This window comes from Temnothorax longispinosus, chromosome 5 (genome assembly GCF_030848805.1).
Source record: "Temnothorax longispinosus isolate EJ_2023e chromosome 5, Tlon_JGU_v1, whole genome shotgun sequence".
NCBI lineage: Eukaryota > Metazoa > Arthropoda > Insecta > Hymenoptera > Formicidae > Temnothorax > Temnothorax longispinosus.
The window spans coordinates 10930904-10958884 of NC_092362.1; the positions used below are offsets into that span (position 1 = coordinate 10930904).

The following is a 27981-nucleotide window of genomic DNA, read 5'->3' on the forward strand; positions in this document are numbered from 1 at the left end:
TTGACCATCATTACAATTATCAACGGCGGATGCAACCAGGTAACTTACGGTTTTGGTCGTTGACCATCATTACAATTATCACCGGCGGACGCAATCGGGTAAAATATCGAACTCGTGTAACGTAAAGATCACAAGCGGGATTAATTGGCAATTATCGGTCGGATTATAATGAACGCAAGGTCATCATAAAACGCGTTGGATATCGTCCTCGAATTAGACACGGAGCGTTGGATATCGTCCTCGCATTTGGCACGGAGCGTTGGATATCGTCCTCGCATTTGGCAAAGGAGCGTTGGATATCGTCCTCGCATTTGGCACGGAGCGAAGGATATCGTCCTCGCATTTGGCACGGATCGAAGAATATCGTCCTCGCATAAGACACGGCGCGATGGATATTGTCCTCGCATAAAACACGTGATAACGGATTGTATACTCGCATAAAGGATACGTAGCTAAATAAATCTTATTGAATTAAGTATCTATCTACACTCGGTTGAACTTAAAGTCATTTGAAATGGTGGCAATCTTCGAATAGAATCATCTTGCCTTATCGATGCACTCGTTACTCGGATATTTACATATAGTCTGTATGAACTTGCATTATCGATATACACGCTATTCGGATATTCACGCATAGTCAGTATTATCTTGCATTATCGATGCACACGCGGTTCGGATATTTACGTATGGTCTGTATTATCTTAACAACATAGCTGATTCAACCCGTGGCTATTTGCCAGCTATCAACGTTTACGAAACAACGGATTACCTGCAAAAGGTTAATTATCATTTAATCACGTTCGCTATTCATGTATCGAAATAATCTACTACTCCCTTGAAATAATTATAACTGGATTGATTGCAAAAGTTACAGTATCAATGAATAGAAAGAAAGTGCATTATATTGCATTTACAGAATCCCACACGATATATATATACATCTAACGATTATTTACGACGAATCACTAGTCGATAACGTACTTCAACTTATTCATGCTTGGTATACTTTGCTATATTTATGTAATGTCTTTTGAACACGATGTTTAACTTGTCTGATCCTTTCTTTAAACCGACTTAAGTAATGAAATCACTGGACTGTTTCTCTGTTCGAAATACAAATAACGGAAATCTTACAATCATAGTTCTTACAATCATTTATGATGAGAGATTAACTTCTTGTAGTGACAAATGAGAAAGAATTATGCATTTATAATTCAACATTATCTTATTTTGTATTGATGCTATGTGTTCTCTGTACAATATTTATTACAATATATTCATAGATTATAACATAACTGCCCTGGAAATACACAATCTCTTTACCGACGTAACAACAAGAAAAGTGTCGTTCCCTATTCTATAAATCTTGAGCTCAGGCTCCTGCGCGAGCTTGTGCGTTTCAAACAGGATCCTAAGCGCAAGTTCATCCATAGATTGAAGTATAACAAGGATTCAATCGAAACTCTAAAAACTCTGTTAAACAAAGAAACTCAGAACGTTAATAACATCTATGTTAATGATGCTAACGAGGCCTACAACCAAATCGCTTCGATCATCAAGTCATGCATTATTGAGGCTTTCGGAAAAAACATTTCCCCATCGGACTCTCCTATTAAAAATAAATTTCACCCGGCCCCATGGTGGAATGAAGAGTGCGAGACGGTCATTAAGGCTCGCAGAACCGCCCAAAAAAACTTCAAAGCACAATATACCTTGGAAACACTGATAGAATACAAAAAGTCGATTGCTGTCGCCAGGCGTGTTCTCAGAGAACAAAAGGTTAAAGGATGGAAGAATTTCTGTGCCATTTTCAATGCTAAAACGCCTATTGATCAGGTCTGGAGAATGGTAAAATCATTCAGGAAAAGGGATGCCTCTCAACCCATCAATGACCCTCTAAAGGAAGAAGAGTTAATTCAAGCCGCAATTAATAAACTATGTCCTCCTTCCTGTTCACCTGACGACCCATCATTGGCGGAAATGTCAGCTACGGATGCCTTAAATATGGAACATCTTTCCACTTGGATGGATGACCCCATTTCTATGCAAGAGATTAAAGCGGCACTGTAAACAGTAAAACTCAAGTCATCACCAGGTCTAGATCAGCTGGACTACGTCATCTTATCTACCCTCCCTGAGGCTTATTGGTGCAAGCTTCGGGAGATCTTCAATGGATTTTTAGATAATGGATCATTTCCTGACGATTGGCGCACATCTTTGGTAATATTTATTCCCAAGCCTGGAGGGAAGGGAGTTAATAGGCCTATTTCTCTGATATCATGCGTTTTAAAGATTATGGAAAAATGCATGTATAACCGACTTCGATGGCATCTGGAATACAATGACATCCTTTCTGACGCGCAGCTTGGGTTCCGAAATTCTCGGTCCTGTACGGACAGTATGGTCGCATTGACCAACCACATAAAGGCTGGATTTCTCAAGGGCGCATACACGGTAGCGGCATTTCTTGATATCGATGGAGCGTTTGACAATGTCCAACCCCATATTCTGGATAAGGACCTCAGAGCGGCTAAAGTCCCGGCTAAATTTCGTAAGTTTGTCATGAACTTAATTAGTAACAGGCTTATATACTACGTTAAAAGCGGCCGGAAGTGTGGTCCCATGTTCGCCAGGAAAGGCACCCCGCAGGGTTCAATACTAAGCCCGACCTTGTTCAATATCTACATCAAGGATATTGTAAAACTAGTCAATCCTGATTGTCAAATTTTTCTGTATGTGGATGACGTGGTTATTTACTCAACCAATAAGAATCTAGAAGATGCTGTTCGATCAGTCAATGAATCCATTCAAAAGATCACTGACTTCCTTTCTGGCAAAGGTCTCTCGCTCTCTCCGACTAAGTCGCAATCCGTCATCTTTACCCATAAGAAGAAGATGCCAACTATTATTCCAGAGGTCGCAGTTACGAACATCCCGATACACTACAGTGAAACGGTTAGATTTTTAGGGATCATCTTGGATTCCAAACTTAGCGGTAAACCCCACTTCACGGCTGTAGTGGGCAAATGTAGGAAAGCCTTAAACATAATGAAGGCTCTCGCAGGAGTCTGGTGGGGCGCTCACCCGCAACACCTGGATATGATTTACAAAGGAATTATCCGTAGTACCATCGATTACGGCTGCCAGGTTTACCAGCTCAAAGGTAACCTTACTATTTTCGATAGGATTCAACGAATACAATATAAAGCTATTAGAATAGCATATGGATATCGTCAATCCACGCCTATTAATGTGCTACTGGATGAAGCTAAGGAACCACCGCTTAAATACAGGATTGAATACTTGACGTCTAAGATGGTTCTCAAGAATGTGGCTCAAGAATTTAGCCCTGTTACCATTAGTTTGGACAGTATTCACCCACTTACCAGATCGCGCCATAACCATGACATGGCCACAAGTTCCATCCCGACCTATAATTCTTATCGATCTATTCTTCACAAAGTCAGTAAAATTTATCAGTCAGTATCTCTTCCTGTTTTCAATCACAGCTTTAACTCCCTTATTATCGATATCCATTATACTGCATTCCAATTTCCGGAAGATGTTCCCAATGTTGACACAATTTTCCTTGACGCTTCCAGTGACATCAGAGAGGGATCTACATCTTTTTATACGGATGGTTCCAAAAGTGACTCAGGCTCTTTTGTCGGTGCTGGAATATATTCACCAGACTTTAATTTGGAGCTCATGCATAGACTTCCGCCGGAAACAACTATCTTCTCGGCGGAAGCATGGGCCATTCTCCAGGCATTGATTTTTATTGAACAATTTGACTTTCGCGTAGCCACAATTTTTTCTGATTCTAAGAGCGTGCTTGATAATGTTTGTTCATTCAAAGCCAACCTGCAAAATTATATCATTCCTTGGATCAGGGAAAAAATATCACAACTCTCCAATAATGGAGTAGAAATTCGTTTAGCTTGGATTCCCTCACACCGCGGCATTACAGGAAACGAAAATGCGGATAGAGTTGCCAAAGCAGCCACTAGAAACGGACATCGCCCCAACTTCAAAGTCCCGCACAGTGATTTTTATTCACTTTCTAAAGAATCCTTACGCAGAAATTTCGCGGAGTATTTACGGTATCATGGCTCATACAAAGGGATTTTACACTACATTTTATTTCACAACAGTAAAGACCTGGTTTTATAAAAAACCTTTCAAAAGAAAGGAGATAGTTTTAATTAACAAGCTGCGCAGCGGCCACTATAATTTGAATTACAGTCTTGCAAGAAAGAACATAATAGATTCGGAGGCCTGTCCTTGCGGCTACCCTATTCAGGACATAAACCACGTAATTTTTCACTGTTCTATTTATTCAAGTAAAGCAGATTATTTAATTAAGTACTTGGAAAAAACTTTTCCACACGCTCCTAAGGACATTCTTTTTTTCCTAAATGATCCTCCCCACCAATTTATCCGACTCCTTTTGGGGGCTACCCTATCCATGGGATTCCAGCCCTAATCTTCCCCGGCCTCTCTTGCGCGGGAGTGCGCGAGGGTGGGGGTCGATTCGTGCCAGCGGCGCAACAGCTGCGTGGCACATAAAATCATACTGCTCAGCATCACGTATCGATAGAGTTAATGACGGAACTTGCGCCTCTCTCGAGGCCTCCTATTCTGGGGACTTTGCTTTTAAACGACAAATGGTTCGCCCTGGCCTATATTTGAGCAGCGCTCGACGGCCATCATAATAGGAAGAAGAAGAAGAAGCCAGTGCCATGTGTTTGAGTGAGGTTATGTATTGTGTTTATGTTGAAAAATAATGGAAGATAACAAACGATTTCGATAACGGGAGATTTGCTTGCAAAAAAATAGTGCTGTGGAAAGAAAACACTACACGGTGCGGCGTTGCCACATGTTCACGTCGCGTAGCGAAAGGCTACAGCTGATCGAAAGGCCGACAAGAAACGCGACAATTCATCAACTTTTGATTGAATTTTTGGCCTTATTACACGACAACGTCGGTTTGTCTTATACTTAACAAGTGCTAGAAGAATCAAATAATGTTATTTTCAGTTTTTTGAACTTGTTTCTTTACAGACAGTGAGTGAAATCCTCGAAAAATGTATGTTTCTGGTACAATTTCCCGTAAAACCTATATTAAAAACGCCAACTTTGAGATTTAATATCTCAAAAACTAGACGTCAGATCTTCTCAAAATTGCAAATTTAAGTGTATTTAGGTTTTCTTTATAATATATTTTTAATTCAGATTTTTTTCTTTGACATGCTCTGATGGCCTAATAACTTTAAAGTCGTATAATAAAGTAATAATAAAATAAAAACCACAAAATTAACTACAAAAATGTTTGTTTCGCTACTTTATGATTGAAGTGGTGAATTTATGGTATAAAAGTGGATGTAGTTGCGGATGTAGATTATATAGTTTTATGATAACTATTTTATTTTTTTAACTGGCCAAATAATTAATATATTTAAAATTCACAACGTTTCAACCGCAATTTTGGTCCTTCTCAAGTGATTCATCAAGCTATGCATCCTCAAAAACCGCGTACAGAATATCGATTACGTCGCTGACATCGTGCCCTAACCACATCATGCACACGTAAAGCTAAAAAAGTGAAATAACTACAAATAACCTCACGATAGTCAAAAAGATAAAAACGCTCAGAAGTCATAAAATAAAAAGTAAGAATAAAATTGAATTGTTAAGTTATAAATAATATTTGAGGATGCATAGCTTGATGAATCACTTGAGAAGGACCGAAATTGCTGTTGAAACGTTGTGAATTTTAAATATATTAATTATTTGGCCAGTTGGGTCGAACAAAAACGACTTTTGTTTTGTATTTATTTACTGGCGAAGGAAGCTTCTTATTTCCATTTAAAATATTACACTTTTCATCAATATTTCAGAAATATTTCACGATTGTTTCTGCAACATTTCTGCAATGTTTCAATCGGCACAATTATTTCAAATGCAACTTTGCTGAAAAATTTCGGCAATATTTCGGTAATATTACTGAAATATTTCTGAAATATATCTACGAAATATTGCAGAAACACTTCAGAGATATTTTAAATACATTTTACACTGAGAAAAATGTTTTGTATTAGCAAACAAAATTTTGTTACTGACGTAAAAACTATTCGTTGATATGTGAAAAATAAAATATTTTGTTACCAGAACAAAAAAAATATATTAAGCCATGTGCGTATAGCCGCCGCGCATTTGTCCAAAGAAATCCGCTTTCTCAGTCGGTCACCCATCCAAGTAGTATACCGGCGCCTTGTTGCTTGACATCGATGATCGAACAGGGTAGTGGTGATCCTCTGACTCTGACGCTTCTTTCTTTCTTATACTTGCTTATTTTGGTGACCATAAAGCTATCGCATAACAATATTAACAATACAGATATACGAATAAATCTTTTTTGCCAGTCAACGTCGAATATTAATTTATATTAAATATTATTAAGTATTTTATATTTTATATTAAAAATGCCATATGACAAAATTTGGAATATCAAAAAATTCTTAATATTATAAAAGAGAAGAAATGCAATAAAATGTAATAATTATATAATAATAAATTTAATTTTTTATAAGTTCTAAAGTCTGTCAGCAACTTTTCGGAAATATTACAAATGCAATGTTGTATGTAAAACATTCAAAAATATAACGCGTGCAATTTAAATGTAAATAATAGTTTTATCATGTATCAGAAATGTTTCTAAACCATTTGCAACCACATCTGCAATATTTCTTCTGCAATATTATAGAAATTCACTGCCTGCAATTCAATTTTTCATTACCTACGCAATCCTTCAGAAATTTTTCAGAAATATTTTAAATGCAATGTTGCGTTTGATATGTTACAGAAATATTATTTGTGCAATGCAAACGTAATATTATTTTTATAATGTTTCAGAAATATTTCTGAAATATTGCATCTGCTACATTTTTTTGCAATATTACAGACACTTACAAATATTGTAAACAACTTTCTGAAAGATTTCAGAAATATTGTTAATGCAATATTATAAAAAACATGATGCAGGTACATTTCTGAAATATTTCAGATGCATAGTTACAAATAAAATGTTAACGAAATATTTATGTACTATTTCCGAATATTTCAATATTTCAGCAACATAACATGTCGATAAGGCGGAAAACACTCGTTCCGGTACAACATTTAAATTCAGATGTCACCGATGTCGCCAGGTCGGCCACAAGGCCATTGACTGTACCGCCGATAGAACTGAGACACGAAAGGAACCGAAAACAAAGAGAAGGCCGCCATAGATGAGGATATCTCATTCCTAACCTCCGTTACTAGCGCTATTTCATGTTCCGTAGGAAACGCTTGGAGAAACAATGCATGGTGCCTCGATAGCGGGTGCACGTCGCATTTATGCCGTGACGAAGAAAAATTCGAGAAAATCTCAAACTCCGGAAACATGAAACTTAATTTGGCAAACTATCACGGCTCCACCAATGTAAGGGCGAAAGACACTGTAAGAGTTACGGCCACAGATAGAAACGCGACTAGATCCATACGTCTGGATAACGTATTACATGTATCCGACCATTCCGACCTACGAAGCAATTTGGTCTCCGTCGCAAAGATCACGAACGCCGGAAATCGTGTCGTATTCACGAAAAAAGGAGCAGAGATGAAGAACGGTAACGGAACGACGATCCTAGTTGCAGATCCTAGTTGCGGAAAGGAGATCTCTACTTTCTTCGTGAACCTGACGGGGAATCGGCACGTGCGGCCTCGACCGGAGCACATAAGTCATGATGACTCTCTGGCACGAGAGATTCGGCCACCTAAATCAAAGCGATCTCTTGGAAATGGACAGGAAGGAAATGGTGTCCGGACTTCGCTTAGGAAGTAACAAAACAACTGTCACGTGCGAAGTCTGCTCGGAAGCCAAGCTCACGGCAGTACCAGTCGGTAAGCAATCACAAAGGAGCAACCAATTATTGAGCATTATTTACACAGATGTATGCGGGCCGATGTGTAACGAATCCAGAAGAAAAACCAGATATCTTGCCGTTCTCTCAAGGCGGTCACCCATCCTAGTACAGTACCGCCCGTGTTGCTTGACTTCGATGATCAAATGGACAGTGACGATCTTCTGACCCTGATGCTTTCTTATTGTTAAGGCGGGGCAAGGAAAAGTCTTTGGTTATGTTTTATGTTTGACCGTCCTTTATTTGCAACACCATAGTGTGTATCGTACGGAAGCTGGCTAGCAAATGATGAGGGAGGCGTGGGTAGATTCAAAGCTCTGCGGTTGTGCGCGTCGGTAAGACGTGAATGTCGATAAGTTTTAACACTACCCCTCGAGTGTAGCGCTGGGTCGATTCTCCGCCAACCTTCCGACACCAACCAGTTTCAGGCATTTCTGATGCTTGTCCTTAGGTAATCCCTTGGTAAGAAAGTCCGCAGGCATTCCTTCCATGGGCATGTATCCAACTTCGAGTTGACCTTCACGCAGAGCGTCCCTGACGAAGTGATGCCTCACATCTATGTGTTTGGATCTGGCGTGAAAAGTGTTATTTTGGGCCAAAAGTTGTGCTCCTCGGTTGTCGTTCATCACTCGGACCCTCTTAAGAACGAATAGCCCCAACTCCGATAGAAATCCCTGTAGGTATAAGGCCTCTCTTGTGGCCTTGGTACTCCAACGCCATGTACTCCGCCTCAATGGAAGAGAGGGCAACGGTGCGTTGCTTTCTGGATTTCCAGCTCACAGCGGCGCCGTTCAGTGTGAATACAAACTCGGTGTAGGATCTCCGATCCACCGGACAACCGGCCCAGTCGGCATCCACGAATCCTTGCAGGGTTCCTGTGCCTTTGGTATACGTAATTCCAAAATCCATGGTTCCCTTCAAGTATCGTAGGACCCGTTTTGTTGCCCTCCAATGTTGCTCGTCGTGGCAGGTATTGAACTGACTAAGGCAGCTAACGATATGCGATATATCCAGCCTTGTTGCGATAGCCAGGTAGTTCAAGGCTCCAATAAGTTCCTGATAAGGCCTAGTTTTCCGGACCTCATCCGTTTCATCAACGGCCCTGTCGAGTTTTACGCCTACATCAACCGGAGTGCAAACAAGATTGCAGTCCTCCATTCTAAAGCGTGAAAGAATCTCTCGAATGTAACCCACCTGGGAAATTGCAATGCCATCTTCGCTCCTGGTAATCTCGATTCCCAAACAGTAGCGAGCGTCCCCCAGGTCCCTGACCTCGAATTCCTGCAACAAACCTTTACGAATAAAATTAAGGTCTTTCTTATTTCGATAAAGTATAAGTATGTCGTCCACGTAAACCAGGACTAGCAAGAGCTCTCCCCCTCGCTTGAAGTAAACGCATGGATCTGCGTTCGTTGGACTTAGACCCAGTTTCTGGAGTGTCCTGCTCAGCTTTTTGTGCCACTGACGGCCGACTTGTTTTAAGCCGTACAGAGCCTTTTGTAAAAGGCAAACCTTCTCACCATCCTGCAGTTGCTCTAACATTTTCTTAGCCCGACTTCTTATGGCACTTTTGGTTCCATTTCGAGATACGATTTCCTCCAGGCTCTCCGTGAGCATTTCGCGTAACTCCATATAGGTTTCCTCTTTGATCGTGCCGTGTAAGTAAGCGGCTGTGACATTTATTTGATGTACTTTCAAATTATGCTTTGCTGCGAGAGCGAGTAACAGGCGCATAGATCCTAAGCGAGCGACAGGGGCGAAAGTGTTGTGGTAATCTATTCCGGGGCGTTGGGTGAAACCCCTTGCAACGAGCCTCGCCTTTCTTCTTTCAACTCGCCCGTCCGCGCCATATTTGTTTCTTAGGACCATGCGGCATCCGATGACGTGGCGGTTTCTAGGTCGATCGACGATCTGCCAAGTGTCATTTTTTATCAGACATTCGATTTCTTTGATTATCGCGTTCCTCCATTCTTCCTTGTCTGGTTCATTTAGAACTTGCTGGCGAGGAACTTCCGATGAGAGACTGGCCAGATTTGCTTCCAGCTCATCCGAGCTAGTCGGTTCCTCGTGATCCGAATCGTGATCGCTGTCTTCCTCTTTGCTAGGTCCGGGAAGGTTGTTTTCTCTCTGCTGAAGTGAATACAGCTTTCGTGGGCGACCTCTTTTCCCTGTAAAAAGTTTTCTAGGTCTACCGGAACCTCTTTTGGGTGTATCGATGGGAATTTTATGTTCCTCCTCTCCATCTTCCTCAGGAGTGTTGTGTCCCTGCAATCCGTTTTCCGATTCCTCGTCGTATACAAGGTCAACATAAAGTGGTAAGTAAGTGATATTTCCTCTGACTCATGAGTCGACTCTTGATCATGACCTTCCGGTTTCGTAGGTGCCGATTTCTTGGATTCCTTTGTGGCCAAGACAGTGTAGAGTCATTTTATATTGCGGGTGATAATCACTCTCTGCTTACTCGGGACCCATACTCGATAGCTCTTAGATGATTCATCCGTATTCGAAAAAAGTGCATTTCATTCCTCGTGGATCAAGTTTTCCTTTGCCTGGAGCCTTATCTAGCACGTAGGCTGTTTCTCCAAAAATCCGCATGTGTTCTACATTTGGACGTCTTCCGTGCCATAACTCGAACGGTGTTTTGTCCTTTAACGCCTTTATAACGCACCAATTTCTAATGAAATTTTCTGTGGCTACAGCTTCAGCCCAGAATGAAATGTGGAGTTTTGATTGCGTCATCATGCAGGGAGCCATTTCCATAAGAGTGCGATTCTTCCTTTCCGCTACTCCGTTTAGCTGGGGTGTGTACGGTGTCGTGAGCTTCCGCGTGATCCCTTCCTTCTTCAGGAATTTATTAAATTCATTATTGCAAAACTCTCTTCTGTTATTCGATTGGAGACATTTAATTTTTTGTCCGGTTTGTCTTTCTACGAGAGCTTTATATTTTTTGAAGGCTTGCAACACCTCACTTTTTTTGCGTAGAAAGCGCACCTCCGTCTAACGAGAGTGATCGTCCGTAAATGTAAGAACCCAGTAAGCAAAAAATCATTATTACAATGTTATTGCAACGATATTCTAGAACTTGTAATGTTCTTAAACATGTAGTTTTTAATGTTGTATAGAACATCATTATGAACATACTTTGACCACGATTCCGAAATTTCAGTAATGTTGAAATGGGAGTGCCATAACGTTGCCAATAACATTGCGCTAAGGTTTTTTTTATCATTCCTGTAATGTTTTTAAGATAAAAATTTAAACGTACTATCAACTTTATTACAATATTATATTAAGATTAATTCTAACATTTATTTAAAGTTTTTATTGATGTTTTATTTCTATTACAGGCAACATGTTTTCAATAAATATGCAATAGTAATAAAATATCTCAATATTTATTGTCTGATTAATATTTAGATTGCTTTTATAGACCAGACTTGGACAACTTTGAGCTCCAGAACCACGACACTTCTTTTCTACCCACGGAAAGTAGGGGAGTGTCGTGGCTCCGGAGCTCGAAGTTGCCCAGGCCTGTTATATACTAATCTGCATTGGGGAATAATTCACTAATTATCATAAAAAAGTTTTATTTATATAAAGTAATATATACCATATATTACAGTTTTCAGTTTATCACAAAATAATATCTTTGGTGAAGATCACTGATCCTAGCGGAAGGTTTTGGGATAAAACTCATCTTTCAAATAAAAAAATCAGATTTCTGTCTCAAATCCAGGAAAAAATGCATTTTAAGGCAAGATCAGATGTGGTCTCACATCTTCGTCGTTGATCCTTGAATAAAAACTAAACGTGATACTGAGAAAAAATGTCAAACCAAATAATTTTATCAAAATCTTCCTTTTTTATTTAAAATGTGTCCCCTCGAATGAGGTGTTAGTGCCTTCGACCTTATCCTTTTAGATCATATAGCACAAATCACTATTTCTAATGTATAAAAACTTTTTTTTTACTATTGCCTAGACCTATGTATTTTTTTTCCTTCTACAAACTTTCTAAAACGGATTATTAAACCACATACAGGTCTTTTAATCCTTAAACTTTTGGATTCTTAAACCACAAATGCTGAAACCATTTATTTCTTCTTAATCAACCCTTTACAGGGAAACAAGTTAAACGAGGACTGTGTATGCGGGATGCAGACTGAGTCGAGATCAAACCTAAGATTCTTTTGTTACTATAATAATCACTCGCGCGGAGCCACGCAAGTAAGATTATATATTTATCACTTCCTGAAAAATAAAAGTAGAATTAAATTAGTGGAAAAGTTACTTATAAATTATAACGCGGCAAACTATAATGATTTTATTTTATAGAGAGTATATACCGAAATACATTACATTACCTTTTTAATGTTTTTTTCTTTCCTTACGGACGTTTGCGAATCTGAACCACTCTATTACAAAGTGTTCAAAATCTTTTTCTGTATTCCGAGGAAATATTGCTCTAAAAGCTTCTGGAATAAGAAAAATTAATACAGTTTATTGTTAGATAAAATAAATAAATAATGTTAATTTAATGGCAATTAAAACTTATGATAATTATTGAAATAACACGAAAGTTTCCGGAATAGTTTACATATATACTAAATCGATCAAAAGTATTAGTTTATGGATGTATATATTTTTCTTTTATTTCGTAAGAATTTTTAACGTGTATGTGTGTCCTGCTTTTTAACGATGATTGCCACAAAAAATAGGAGACAATTTTAATAAATTATGAAACATAAAACATAGCATTTAATACTGCAAGTAAAATATATACATCTCTTAAAAAATTACTTACTTTTAATGCTTAGAATTGTGTGCGTATCTCCAATTTTATAATTATTTTTTTGGCCAGTCCATGAACACATGGAGGCTAAGTCATCAGAAAATGTAGCACTCAAATTTCTTCTAATAAAATCCTTTACATGTTTCTCTTCAATTAACATAACCTTGTTCACCTGAAAAATTTATACTTGTAATTCTATATAACGCAGTTTATTATTATAAATTGCAAGGAAAATAATTCAGAAGACTTTTAAAATATAATAACACATATTATAGGATATTATAGAACATATTAAAGGACATATATTATAGATATAAGTTTGTAAGATTAAGAGTCAGAGTAACCATTTTTGGTTTTGGACGCATTGGGTGCTCCTCCTCAAGATTCTATTTGATCGTTTTATACATAAAACATACAGTTGAATACATTATAGAGATTAATACAAATACACTTTGATTTTTGAAGGACATACCATATTTGAAAACTTTACTGACAAAATTCTACCTTCTTTTAGAAAGTTTACATATATCGTATTGGTTGCATAGAATTACAAACGCTATTACATAATAAAAATAAGTGTAAATCAATTAAGGTAAACGTCCCAGTGGCCGGACGATTAAGCATGATTTGTCATAAATAATACAATTTATAATATTTAGAAAGATGTTTAATATAAATATTTGTATTCATTCGAAAACTTAAGATTCCCTTAAGCAGGGAAAAATTATTTTAACTCACATATATCAATTAATAATTTAATATTTACATAAATAATGGAGCGTGTCAATGTACCAGTGGCCGGACATCTGAAATAGGTTGTGGCTTAGTGTCCGGACATACTTTTGTCCCAGTGGCCGGAGGGGTTTTTTCCAAGGTGTCCTCGGGTGAGGACAGTCAGGTGCCTTCTGCACAACCAGCAACTGGCACAAAGAATCTAATCCCAATGAAAAAAGATCATCTAAAACCAAAACACTTGACCCGGGTAAAATTATTATATCAAGCTCTAATGTCAAATAATTCTGCCCGTTGCTTTGACGTATTTGAAGATAATGTACAACACGTCCCAGTTTTTCTCTTGAATAAGACAAAAGATATCAATATCTTCCGTGAAGTTAGCCTCTCTCAATTCAGCATCCAAAACAACTCTGTGTTCATCGTATTTGTTACATCTCAAAACAAAATGGTGGATATCCTCGCATTCGCAGCCGCATTCGCATCTCTCATTTTCAATATAATTCTTTCTCTTGAGGGAAGCACCTAGGTTACAGTGATTTGCTCTCAGGCGATTGATGAACGTAACGAAATATCTCTCCGCTCTGACTACGGAACCACGGTACAGATGAAGCTCGACTATAAAACTTTTCAAAATAGAAAGCGCCTTTATGTAAAGCGTCGCGAGCAATCGATACTTGTGTAGACTCCCATGCTTCCTTTCTCGCATGCGCCAGCAAATCCCCCACCGGAACCGCAATGGTGGGGTCGACCTCCTCCTCCGTCGCCTCCTTAGCCAATCCATCCGCAATCTCGTTCCCCAGAATTCCCACGTGAGCGGGAATCCATACAAGTACAATCTTCTTGTCACAGAGTTTCTCCAACTTGTAAATCAGTATTCTAGCCTCCGTAACGTATTTATTCTTGTGGATATTTAGGTGATTATTATTAATAGACTTGAGGACAGCTTGACAATCAGATAAGATAATTATCTCACTACCACCCACATATTTGCGTGTCCAAAGTAAACGAAGAGCAGAACAAATCGCAAAGGCCTCCGCGGTATAGGAAGAGCAAAGGCCGGGCAGACTAATCCTAAAAGCCTCCTCCTGATCGCAGATCACAATACTCGCTCCCGGATACTGCTGCCTCCCTATAGGAGCCATCCGTGAAGATGTCTGGGTTTGGGCTCAAATAGTATTTACTAATAATTTTTTGGATAAGAGAACAGTCAGAGAATCTCTCTCGCCTTCTCCCCGCTCCGATGTCTATGTCAACGGTAGGTATAAACGTGTGGGCGCTGTACGAGCCGCTAAAGACCGGGAACTTCTCAACAGGACCAATGAGGTGCTTAGTTCGATTTACTCTTTTCCATATCTCCGACAACAAGGAAGACCCATACGTAGGCTGTCTATACCGTACAAAATTCTCACCCTCATGTAGAGCACGCATCTTGTCACACAAACCATTTTGATTATGCGCAATAGCCTTGTTGGCAAAGTTGACGCCCAGCAACATAGCCCGGTCTTTTAAGTATGTCACTTTAGCCTCCGCAACAATCACATTGTTGGGGGTGGAGTTCCTATAGCCAAGGGCCGTACAAATACCAAGGAACTGAGCCCTTTCCAATTTAAGCTGCAAGGAGGCCTTTCTGGGAAAAAACACGAATCTTCCATAATCAATAATTGACCTTACAAGGCTCTTATAGAGCATAAGTGAAGTATTTACCTCTATCCCTCTAGAAACTCCACAGAGGTATCTGATAATAGAATTTGCTCGGTTTACCTTGCCTCTTAGTTCCTGTATTTGACGCTCGAAGCTCAGCTTGTTGTCTAGCCAGATACCCAGGAATTTTGCACCGCCGCAATTGGGAACGTCACATTCATCAATACGTATATTCAGCTGTCTATCGATATATCCACTCCTGGAAAACTTCACCAACGCAGTCTTCCTCGGCTCCAGATCGAGTCCCATGTTGCGTAGTCGGTCAGCAATGATATTAATCGCACGCTGTAGCAAGAGTCGATTACGCTCTCGGTTCGATCCACGGACGTATAGCCCGACGTCGTCTGCAAACTCGACCGCCTCAACACCCGGCAAGTCCACACAAAGACCCTGCGTGTATAGTGAGTATAATACCGGGCTCAGGACAGCACCCTGCGGGAGCCCCCTATAAACAAGTCGATCCACCGAATCGCAAGCGTTAACTATGAATCGAACTTTTCTTTGGTATAGCAATCAAGTGCTATCAATCTCCTCAGCATTACCCCGTAATCCACACAGTCATATGCGGCAGAGACGTCAAGGAACGCAGCCAGGGTATACTCCCCGACACACATTGCAGCCTTAATATCTGCAACAATTCTCACCAGGTTGTCGGCGCATGACCTGCCCCTGCGGAAACCGCTCTGCGACGGGCTAAATTTCTCTTCCTTCTCCGCCCACCAGACCAGTCTTTCATTGATAATCCTTTCCATCACCTTGCCGACACAGGAGGATAATGAAATAGGTCTAACCTTTTCACAGCCCACCTTATCAATGAAGATTACTTGGTAATTAAGCCAATCGCTGGGAAGGGAACCAGTAGACCACACCCTGTTGAAAATGTCCAGCAGGAAGTCCCTAGCGCTCTCCGGGAGAGCCTTAATGGTCTTGTATTCAATGCCGTCCAGACCGGGAGATGAGTCCCTCCGTATCATCTCCAGAGCTTTGACCATTTCCCCTCGAGAGAACGGTGCATCCAGTTCGTCATCAGGATGGCACTTCTCAAAATCGGATACAGGTTCCGCACCAACAAAGGGTGGGGCCAAGCTCTCGATAGTAGACTTGATCACGTCTTCCCTATTCTTGGTGGGCCAGGTATTCCACTCCAGATTTCTTCTGGCATTCTTAAAGATGCGCATAATCCTCCAGACGTATGAGAGACTCGTGAACCTGTCAATCCCCTTGCAGAATTCCTCGAAACCAGCTTTCTTCTTTAATTTAATAGTCCGTCTAGCCGAAGCTACCGCCTTTTTATAACCAAGCCAATCGTGTAGGCTCTTGGTATTCTTAAAGGCCCTCAGGGACTCCCTTCTAATACGAATGACCTCGTCGCATTCTGCGTCCCACCATTTATGCGAAGGTCTCCTCTTGTTCGGGGTAATCCTCGTAGGTGGAGTAGAAGATTTCCTGCCCAAGGCTACAGCCACAGCGTTCTTGATAATCTCAATGAAAGAAGAATAGCAGGACTCAAAATCTGTCTCCAAAAGACTCCGTAGCAGCAGAGTCCTCTCTCTCATTTCCGATTCTACAACTTGCTGAAATCGACTCCAGTCGGTCTTCTTTGTGGACAAACGGTTCGTGGTCTTCCCATAAATCAAGAGAGTACTATCGAAGAAGGAGATAGGGTGGTGATCGCTACCCCACAAATCCGAGATCTGCGAATAAGAAATGTCCCCGGCTATGCTTCTCGTGTCAAATAATAGGTCCAAGTTAGTGTCGCGTGCACCCTGGCACCGTCACGAGAACAGGTGTCCACGTTGACACATATAAGGCCTTCACTGTCCATAATTTCATAGAGAAGGTCTCCCCTGGCATCTGTAGTAGGACAGTTCCATGTGGCATTCTTAGCATTAAAATCACCCAGAACAATAGTGTCAAGGCCATTCATGCCAACAGCATTGAATATGGGTACGATGTCGTGTCTAGCCATCGGTTCGCTGGGATGTCTATAAATAGCAACTATATTAATATTTCGAGAGAGATTATTCGTCTTAACGCAAACAACGTCGTATCCAACAGGTAGGATACCCCGTATTGGCACCTCAGTAAAATCCATAGAAGTACGTAAGGATATCGAGACACCACCACTCCCCAATCTGTTAGCGCTACTCACAGACCTGAAGTTGGGGAAGGAGACCCTACGCGGGCCTTTGCATTTAGTCTCCGTCAGCACAACAACATCATACTCCATGACATGCCTCGTCAGTTCCTCCTTGCAGCTCTGGTACCCTCGACAGTTCCATAGAAGAAGGTTGAATTATACAGTGGGGGGGAGGGAATCTCTCCCCATTTCGCGTCAGTATACTGTCCTCCTTGTCCTTGATTGTTAAATTCTCTTGTTTTCTTCCTGATTCCTACCCAAGTATTGCCGCTTGGAGAGGGAGGGACACGATTTTGCCACTCATTTGTCAAAGCCTCGATCAGGCCATCCCTAGCTGAGGGAAACCTCCTCATTAACAACATAATGCTCTCAATAATTTCCTCCGTATTCCCGGCCTTCGTTATTCCTCTCCGGTTTGCGCCGCACCACCTGGGACCAGGCAGCCCCGCGGGTCGCGGCCAGGGCCAGACCCCTCCTATCCACCGCTATTTCCTCTTCACGTGTATTAAACTGGCTATAATACTTGCCAATCCCACCAGAGACTGACCGTTCTTTCGTACTTAATCTAGAGGGATCGCCTTGTACGCCGAAGCGAGTACCACGCTCCAATTTCTCGCGAGTATACGATGTATCAGGAGCTGCTGGTTTTCGAAGAGGCAGGGCAGGCCAACTCACAGGGTCAATCCTGCTGTCCAAGAGCTTTGCTGGAATTGGAATTTCCCCCTCGGCGATCCGTCTCGCACTATGAAAAGAAACACCGTTGTAGGTCATAATGATATTGATATTCTTATTTTTTTCATGCACGGGACAGCCACGGTATGTGGATTTATGCTGTCCACCACAGTTGAAGCAACATATTGATTTCTCACATTGACCATGCGCTTTTTCACCGCATACTATGCAGCGCGTCTCGCTTTTGCATGCAATTTTTGTATGCCCAAACTTGAAGCAATTAAAGCATTGCCTAGTCTGTGAAATAAATAGTCTTACTCTTAAATTAACTTCGTTGTGAAAAATTTTAAGATCCTTGACTTTGTCCAGCTTGAAGGTTATAGAAATGTTACTCGAGGCCACCAGAGTTGATTTTTGCGTAGCCGCATCCCACTCAGTCGACCAGTCTGAAACGACTCCTTTACAAACAATAGATCGCTGCTCTACATAAGCCTTAATCTTAGGAACATGCATGCCATCAATCAAATCAAGCGCACGATTAGCATCAACCGCTTTTTCAAATACTGCTTCCGCTGTAAAATGGTTAAGCATATCCACTGAGATCAGACAGATTTGTAAATCTAACAAGAGCATCCAAATTTTAGTTTTATTCATGCCCTTGCGAGTCGTGGAATGTTCAGGTACGAGTTTAATACTAATTCTGGCTTTACCTGAATGTTTATCATCGAATCTCGTGAATCGCTGAATCTCCGGATTATCCCTACATTTACATAGCTTGTGGTCACGTACAACATATATCTCCCTTTCTAAAGCAGACGGCAACAATCCCACGGTGGTCTCACGCGGCGAACCGCCCGTATTCACGTGATCGCTCACTTCAATAACACTGTCATCTAGATTATTCTTGTCGCTCGTCGTTAAGCAATTCGTCAGCGGGGCCGTTTTGTGTACAAAAAATTCACGGTCCTCCGTGTCACGCTTCCTTTTATCTACCCGATACATATCCACGTCCATCTCATCCTCCCGACCGGATGGCTCGTTTCGTCCTGTATAAATATCCTTGTCCCTCTGCAGCACAGGGGTGTCACACCGACTGTCCATTCCAGTCCGGTTAATTTCCGTCTGTTCATTAAGCGTAAATTCCTTCGTGAACTCGTCAAACTGTTTCTGAGAGACAATCGTTTTGTATCTCTTATTGCACTGGGTGTCGTTTCTCTGTGTACGCACATCGACGCTCGAACTCACGAGTTTATCCGATATCTGGATATCCATCTTTACAAAGTAAGGGCACGCTCCCCCTCCGAGGGGGGGGAGCAATTATTCAACCCTCCCGAATAGCCGGGGACCGCGAGAAAATAATCGCGGCAAAACGATAATATATATGCTCTACAGACCCCAGTAAGCAAGGAACATTAAATTAACGTTTAAAAATATTGACTTTATGTGTATTTTTTAAACGTTTTTTAATAATATTATACACATATTTAAAAAATATTATTTCGTAATATGATTTTTCTGAATGTTGTTAAAATATTTTAAAAACGTTACAGAAAATATTTTTCAAATGTTACTCTGACATTTATTTGAGATTAATGCAACAGTTCAAAATTCCTTGTAATTTGGACTTGGAAATAATGTTGGTAGTATATTAATTTTCTGTTGTTAGAATGTTATTGTTTTATAATGTGCCCAACGCTCATCGCGACAGCCATGATGCGTACATTTACGTACGATGCGTGAGTGCGTATACACACGTGTGGATCGAGCAGTGCGGAGTGCTCTTTATTTACAGTATATTTATATATAAGTAACTATTATATTCTAAAAGTTGTATATTAATAATAAGAACTCAATTAACCATATGTGCTATGAATAGTAGCTGATATGATGATCTATATAACCTATAATTTAGGTTAACTACAAATAACGTTCTTTGGGTATCGGTAGAAACTATATAGTGGAATTATTTGCTATTTTCTTGCAATTTACTGCCAATTATTTTCAGCTGTTTGAGTGCGTCGAGATCATGAGCAAACGCACGCTTGTTGCGACAGCCAATCGGAAGCAGTAATAGTTCTGGAGACTGTAGTCGCATTATCTTACATATACGTATGATGTGTGAGTGTGTCATATATACGTACGTTTGTGCTTGTGCGCTGTCGAGCGCTTTTAATTGTATACAACATTTTTATATGGGTAAGTAATTATTATATTCTAAATCTTGCATATTAATGATAAGAACCCTGCAATTATCTAATGTGCTGTAAATAGGTAGCTGGTGATTCAAGATCTATTTTTCGACCTATATAAGAGAGAAATTTGCAGAAGAAAAAAAATATACCAAAGTATTAATAAGAATCGAACATATTCTTGATGTACTCGGGCCGTGAGGCTGAGCAATATTCTAAGGAAAGTATTGTACAAGATACAAAGATTGGACAATATCTCATCCCTTTATCTTCCATTGACAATTTGAAGATATGCTAAAAACTGATCAAGAAGCTTTCATGCAAGTTGTAAGTAAAGCTGCTTATCACAATTATAATTAATTCTATAAACATTTACAAATAACATTCCCGGTTAGTATAATAGTTACATAATCGTAGTAGATATAAATTTACACAATAAAATCTGCAGACTTTGAAAATTTAAGAATTAAGAGAAAAGACTGTAAGAGATATCTCCTCTCCCTCCCTCTCTCTCTCCCTTTTTCTCCCTTTCTCTCCAAGAGTAGTAAATATAATATTTGCAATTTAGAGTCTGTTTATGTTCTAAACTCAGAGTTACAAACTTATTCTATGTCTTACATGATACGCGCACGCTATATAGATTAACCTTTTACGATTGGTGGAAATATAAATCACTAGCATGAGACTTTCACTTCTATATATTTTTATGTTTCCGGACGTTGCTTCCGCCTTCTTCTTGCAAGACTTTTCGTTATTTTCCGTTGAACGTGCAAAACAGCGACCTATTGTATTATCTTTCATCGTAATAAATTAGTTGGAAAAAATAAACTCGATTATTCTGCGCCATCAGAGTCGACAAAGAGATCACCAGGACTTGTAATTTTTACCGATTTTTTGGTATTATTTTCAATGTAGTGCCTATAGCAAAGATCTCGGCAAAGATAGTAATTGCGCATTATCTGTATCTACTATGTTTATAGTTATTTTGATTGTGGCGTAACATACAGACAAAATCATCCAAACGTCATATCAAATAAGTATGTACTAACGCATTCATACTACATTGTTCAAGTCTTTTATGCATATATGGATCTTCTATATATAAATGTGTGTTGCTTTGTTTTACCATATTCAGCAGAAAGCTTAAGTATTTATATATAAAAATCTTCTTGCAAACTTTTCATATATTTTTAAGCTTTTAAATTTAATGGAAATGGTACAGTAATATTTTTTTACAATTTTCTTTAACGGAGCAAACATACTGATAATATATAAACAATTTTTGTAACAAATAAATATTTACACTGACAGCTCAAGATCTTTACTTTGAAATTTTTAAATCATTTTTGTAATATATTGAGCAAATACTCTAATTGATTTACACCTATTTTTATTATGTAAAAGCATTTGTAATTCTATGCAACCAATACGATATATGTAAACTTTCTAAAAGAAGGTAGAATTTTGTCGGTAAAGTTTTCAAATATGGTATGTCCTTCAAAAATCAAAATGTATTTGTATTAATCTCCATAATATATTCAACTGTATATTTTATGTATAAAACGATCAAATAGAATCTTGAGGAGGAGCACTCAATGCGTTCAAAACCAAAAATGGTTACTCTGACTGTTCGGGCGCGCAATAAACGCGCCGAACGAATCGCCGAATCCGTTCCGCAAGAACGCGAGATAATTACGAATGGCTTCGTTCAGCCCTTTAACTATGAGACGACCGGGGTTTCAGTTAACCGCGGACTCGATCGCTTGTTAGGAAGTTGAGTGGAAGGCCCAAAAGACAGCAATTGATTTATAATACATATAAACTTTATTTGATATAGTAAAACAAAACTGACGAAACGCGAGGTATACAGATAAATTAGTGCGACTACACTCGGCGCGCTGCGACTTGTAGTGTGAAGCGCGGTGTTACAAAGGAGCGATTCTATCGAAACGCGGCTTTACAGAAACGCGGTAGAAACGATAGACGGTATCGCGAATGCAATTGTCGCGGTGTGACGGAGTTGCGAAACGCGGTCTTACGTCCGATGCATATAGAGACGCGGTAGGTAGATACGGCAGGAAGCGAAGAACCGGGAACACGACAGCGAGAGGGCTCACTACGAGGCCGAGTGGGCTCGACCTCGCGGGATCGTGATCGTCGGTTGGGTAGGCTGGAGTTCGGGGACACCTGAGAGCACTCAGTCGAGACTCGGAGCACCGGACCTCGTTTGGTGTGTCGCCCTAGGAAGTTGGATAGGGTAGGCTTCGTCGAAGGCAGCAGAGAGCCGGAGATAAGACGAAGTGCCGGCTCCTGTCGGAGCGCCGGCTTATATACCGCGGTGCGGCGGGTTTGTTGGAAGGGAGGCCGGCGGTCGGGCGAGCCGCGTGGGGATGCTGACGCGCGCTCGCCTTCGGCGCGGATCGGCTCTTTCCGGCGGTGCCGAACTAATCGAGAAATTTTGCGTGAGAAGCAAACGAAAAGGATATCGCAGTACATCTGACGGACGGAGACAATTCTTATATTAATCAATTGGGGGAATCCCCAACACTGACTCTTAATCTTACAAACTTATATCTATAATATATGTCCTTTAATATGTTCTATAATATCCTATATAATATGTGTTATTATATTTTAAAAGTCTTCTGAATTATTTTCCTTGCAATTTATAATAATAAACTGCATTATATAGAATTACAAGTATAAATTTTTCAGGTGCACAAGGTTATGTTAATTGGAGGGAAACATGAAAAGAATTTTATTAGAAAAAGTTTGAGGGCTACATTTTCTGATGACTTAGCCTCCATGTGTTCATGAACTGGCCAAAAAAATAATTATAAAATTGGAGATACGCACACACAATTCTGAGCATTAAAAGTAAGTAATTTTTTAAGAAATGTATATATTACTTGCAGTATTAAATTCTATGTTTTATGTCTCAGAATTTATTAAAATTGTCTCCTTATTTTTTGTAGCAATCATCGTTAAAAAGCAGGACACACATACACGTTAAAAATTCTTACGAAATAAAAGAAAAATATATATATCCATAAACTAATATTTTTGATCAATTTAGTATATATGTAAACTATTCCGGAAACTTTTGTGTTATTTCAATAATTATCATAAGTTTTAATTGCCGTTAAATTAACATTATTTATTTCTTTCATCTAACAATAAACTGTATTGAATTTTTCTTATTTCAGAAGCTTTTAGAGCAATATTCCCTCGGAATACAGAAAAAGATTTTCAACACTTTGTAATGGAGTGGTTCAGATTCGCAAACGTCCGTAAGGAAAAAAAACATTAAAAAGGTAATGTAATGTATTTCGGTATATACTCTCTATAAAATAAAATTATTATAGTTTGCCGCGTTATAATTTATAAGTAGTTTTTTCACTAATTTAATTCTACTTTTATTTTTCAGGAAGTGATAAATATATTATCTTACTTGCGTGGCTCCGCGCGAGTGATTATTATAGTAACACATTTTTTTATTTGAAAGATGAGTTTTATCCCAAAACCTTACGCTAGGATCAGTGATCTTCACCAAAGATATTATTGTGATAAACTGAAAACTGTAATATATGGTATATATTATTTTTATATAAATAAAACTTTTTTATGATAATTAGTGAATTATTCCCTAATGCAGATTGGTATATAACAGGCCTGGGCAACTTCGAGCTCCGGAGCCACGACACTCCCCTACTTTCCGTGGATAGAAAAGAAGTGTCGTGGTTCTGGAGCTCAAAGTTGTCCAAGCCTGGTCTATAAAAAAAGCAATCTAAATAATAATTAGACAATAAATATTGAGATATTTTATTACTATTGCATATTTATTGAAAACATGTTGCCTGTAATAGAAATAAAACATCAATAAGAACTTTAAATAAATGTTAGAATTAACATTACGGTAATCTTAATATAATATTGTAATAAAGTTGATAGTACGTTTAAATTTTTATCTCAAAAACATTACAGGAATGATAGAAAAACCTTAGCGCAATGTTATTTGCAACGTTATGGCACTCCCATTTCAACATTACTGAAATTTTGGAATCGTGGTCAAAGTATGTTCATAATGATGTTCTATACAACATTAAGAACTACATATTTAACAACATTACAAGTTCTAGAATATCGTTGCAATAACATTGTAATAATGGTTTTTTGCTTACTGGGACGAGTATCAAAGAGGGGGAACACGAGCGCAGGCAGAACACGTCCGACTCGTACGACGGTTCGAGCGGAACTCCCCCAGTGGCCGGACAGCTGAAATAGGTTAGGGCCTAGTGTTCGGACATAAAGCCCCTTGCACAATGCCAGGCAACAGGCAATAGGAACAGGAAATAACCAAAAAATCGTTAATTACAACCTAAAAAATTCAAATGCTATGATTGGTTGGCAATAGGCAATAGGCACAGAATTTCCAACGTGACGGAAACTCTGTGTCTATTGCCTGTGTCACTGTTTATTCCGCATTTATACATGATTTCTGATTTCTATTCCCTGTTCCTATTGCCTGTTGCCTGGCATTGTGCAAGGGGCTTAACTTGTCCCAGTGGCCGGACAGTTGAAATAGGTTATGGCCTAGTATCCGGGCATAACTTGTCCCAGTGTCCGACCAATTAAAAAATTATACTTATTTTAACATTTGTAAATGAAAATAAATTGTCGGTGAATAGTTTTAATGCCTTTAATAACATGTAATTATTACACTTACCGCAAAAATCTATCGATTCCAACAAGCAACACTGCATGACACTAACCTCTTATTTTTTAACAAATTGCGTTCGCACATGCGTCTGGCGATTGGGACTACTGATATTTTTAATGTACCAGTATCCGGACACTCAAAATTATCGTTTTAATTGTGACTTTTAGGATGAATTTCGTCAAAACGAGTTTTTAACTAATCTTTAAAATTAGATAATTGATTATTTATATACAAATATAATTAAATATCCAATTTTTATACTATTAGCTATATGCTTGCGCTTAACGAATCTGTTAACGATTGGCCATTATTTTGACAAACAACAGACACATGCTCATTTAATCAATTTTTTTAAATACAAAAATGTTTAATTATAGGTTTACTTCTTTTTCCCAATTAATTGTTAAATATTAAAGTTTTTTTTACAATAATTATTATTTTCATTTTTAATTGTTTAAATAAATAGTAAGTATTTTTCTCCATTTGTCCGGCCACTGGGACGTGTCCGGCTACTGGGACGTTTACCTTAGAGCATTTGCTCAATATATCACAAAAATTATTTAAAAATTTCAAAGTAAAGATCTCGAGCTGTAAATATTTATCTGTTACAAAAATTGTACAACTTTTACATATTATCAGTATGTTTGCTCCGTTAAAGAAAATTGTAAAAAGATATTACTGTACCATTTCCATTAAGGATGTTCTATTATAGGTACCGTCCCAACCAAAAGTATGCAGGAAATATTAAAAACTCTGATATTAATTCCCCAGATAGCACCTATGTGTTTTAAAAACGTTTTACAAATGTTTCTTCAAAATGTTTCATAACGGTTAAAATGTCTACTTGAAAAACATTAAAGTAAACGTTTTTTCGGGTTCGGAGAATCTATAATAGATTCTCAAATGTGAAATTTGACCAGAGACAGTACATAAAGTCTTACGGTAAAAATTTGTCACTCACTGTTTTATATATCATTGCAAGCCACATAAAAAATAAATAAATAAATGAATAATAAATATTGAAGTAAAATGAACTTTTAGTGAAGTAAACTAATTATTTAGTCGAAGAGCTGACGACACTTTTGGCCAAGTGATTTTGTAAAATACGATTTTCCGTTTTAACCTGCGTGGACGACTCTCTTTCGATAATCCGAACACCTGGCTGGTCGTACCTGGGGGGTTTAGAAGTACGCAAGTGAGAAAAAAAAACATATTTTCAAGTCATAGTATAAGTCTCAATTTTTATCGGATATTGATAATAATTAATTGGTCACTCAGGATATTTTACAAAATCACTTGGCCAAAAGTGTCGTCAGCTCTTCGACTAAATAATTAGATTACTTCACTAAAAGTTTATTTCACTTTAATATTTATTATTCATTTATTTATTTATTTTTTATGTGGCTTGCAATGATGTATAGAACAGCGAGTGACAAATTTTTGCCGTAAGACTTTATGTACTGTCTCTGGTCAAATTTCACATTTGAGAATCTATTATAGATTCTCCGAACCCGAAAATAAACGTTTACGTTTTTCGAGTGGACATTTTAATTTTAACCGTTATGAAACGTTTCGAAGAAACATTTGTAAAACGTTTTTGAAACGCATAGGTGCTACCTGAATCTCCAGGGATCCAAAGACAAAAAAATGTATATAAATAGTTACGGAACATCTAATAGAATGTAAAAGACGTAGATTTAGTGATTGTAAATAACTGTTACTACTATTTTTTTTTCAAAAAAAAAATTAAAAAAAAATTGTAAATTGTTTCAAATTTTGTTGCTATATTTTTGTTTGTTGATGATTTGCTTGTGTGTAAAATATTATTATCTATATATATAAGTCACGTCTGTCTGTCTGTCTGTACGCGAACTACTCATTAGTTAGTGGACCAAATTTTTACCAAAAGTATATGAAATAAGGGTAGAATTTTCCGGGGATGAAAATGTTGCGGCTTTTTTTTTGTTACCTATCTTTTTGGAAACCGGTTCCGAAATTTTTTCAAATTTTACGAGAATTAATTGACCAAATCTTAAAGAATTGTATATGAAGTAAGGGTAGAATATATATTGTCCCAGAGAGTGCCATAAAGTGTACAATTTTTCGTTACCGATCTTTTTAAAAACCGGACTCATTCGTTAGTGGACCAAATTTTTACCAAAAGTATATGAAATAGGGGTAGAATTTTCCGGGAAGTGCAATGATGTGGTTAATTTTTCGTTACCAATTTTTTTGGAAACCGGTTCCGAAATTTTTTCAAATTTTACGAGAATTAATTGACCAAATCTCAAAGAATTGTATATGAAGTAAGGGTAGAATATATTATATGTCCCAGAGAGTGGCATAAAGTGTACACATTTTCGTTACCGATCTTTTTGGAAACCGGTTACGAAATTTTTCCAACTTTTCGGGAATTAATTGACCGAATCGTAAAGAATTGTACATGAAATAGGGGTAGAATTTCCCGGAAATTGCCATAAAGTGTATAATTTTTCGTAACCGATTTTTTTGGAAATCGGTTCCAAAATTTTTCCAATTTTTCTGGAAATAATTGACCGAATCTCAAAGAATTGTATATGCTAATTTTTTTGAAACCGCGAGTTTAATTTTTCATTAATGTACTGATTTTCTTGAAACGTTTCCGATTTTTGTTAAAAAAATCTGCGTGATTTTTTAAAAAATGTACATTAGAAGACGGTCAGGATGATTTATTGCTAAGAGCAGCACTAAATTATGAAATGGAGGAAGCTGCAAAGGCAAAAAAAAATAAATCTTTTTTTTATAATTTTCGGGAATTAAATCGTTCATAGGTCGATTAGTTTTAAATGAAATATGTTGTATGTAGGATTTGTTACCGATTTTCTGGATACCGGTTTTTCTAATTTTTCGGGAAATAATTGAATAAATTTCAAAGAGTTATATATGAAACAGGGGTAGAATTTTCCGGGGACCCGGGGAGTGCTATAAAATGTATAATTTTTTGTTACCGATTTTTTTAGAAGCCGATATCAGAAATTTTTGGAGAATTAACCAGTTACTTCAATTCGTGACCGTCGCGAGCGATTA

At 38.4% G+C, this 27981-nt stretch overlaps 1 protein-coding gene and 2 long non-coding RNA genes across 3 annotated transcripts; 2 read left to right on the top strand and 1 right to left on the bottom strand.

Annotated features, from left to right (window-relative positions):
- The first annotated feature begins 2400 nt into the window (after positions 1 to 2400).
- Positions 2401 to 7888, top strand: LOC139813451 (uncharacterized). Its single transcript, XM_071778963.1, has 2 exons — positions 2401 to 4045; positions 7347 to 7888. The coding sequence occupies exons 1-2, from the start codon at positions 2401 to 2403 to the stop codon at positions 7886 to 7888; spliced, it is 2187 nt and encodes a 728-aa protein (XP_071635064.1).
- A 3611-nt stretch (positions 7889 to 11499) lies between these two features.
- LOC139813188 (uncharacterized) lies at positions 11500 to 14554 on the bottom strand. Its single transcript, XR_011732061.1, has 4 exons — positions 13525 to 14554; positions 12771 to 12930; positions 12331 to 12441; positions 11500 to 12217 (listed from the first exon to the last, which is right to left on the bottom strand). It is a non-coding gene; the product is annotated as an uncharacterized lncRNA (long non-coding RNA).
- A 4853-nt stretch (positions 14555 to 19407) lies between these two features.
- LOC139813303 (uncharacterized) lies at positions 19408 to 24380 on the top strand. The gene is made up of 5 exons (XR_011732126.1): positions 19408 to 19813; positions 20012 to 20522; positions 22911 to 23072; positions 23171 to 23509; positions 23623 to 24380. It is a non-coding gene; the product is annotated as an uncharacterized lncRNA (long non-coding RNA).
- The last annotated feature ends 3601 nt before the right edge of the window (positions 24381 to 27981 follow it).

What these genes read in the sequence shown, in the direction of transcription:
- LOC139813451 (XM_071778963.1), top strand. Translation starts at nt 2,401, where the DNA reads ATGGTCGCATTGACCAACCACATAAAGGCTGGATTTCTCAAGGGCGCA. An exon ending in CAACTTCAAAGTCCCGCACA is followed by an intron (nt 4,046 to 7,346) that starts GTGATTTTTATT and finishes CATGTTCCGTAG; the next exon opens with GAAACGCTTGGAGAAACAAT.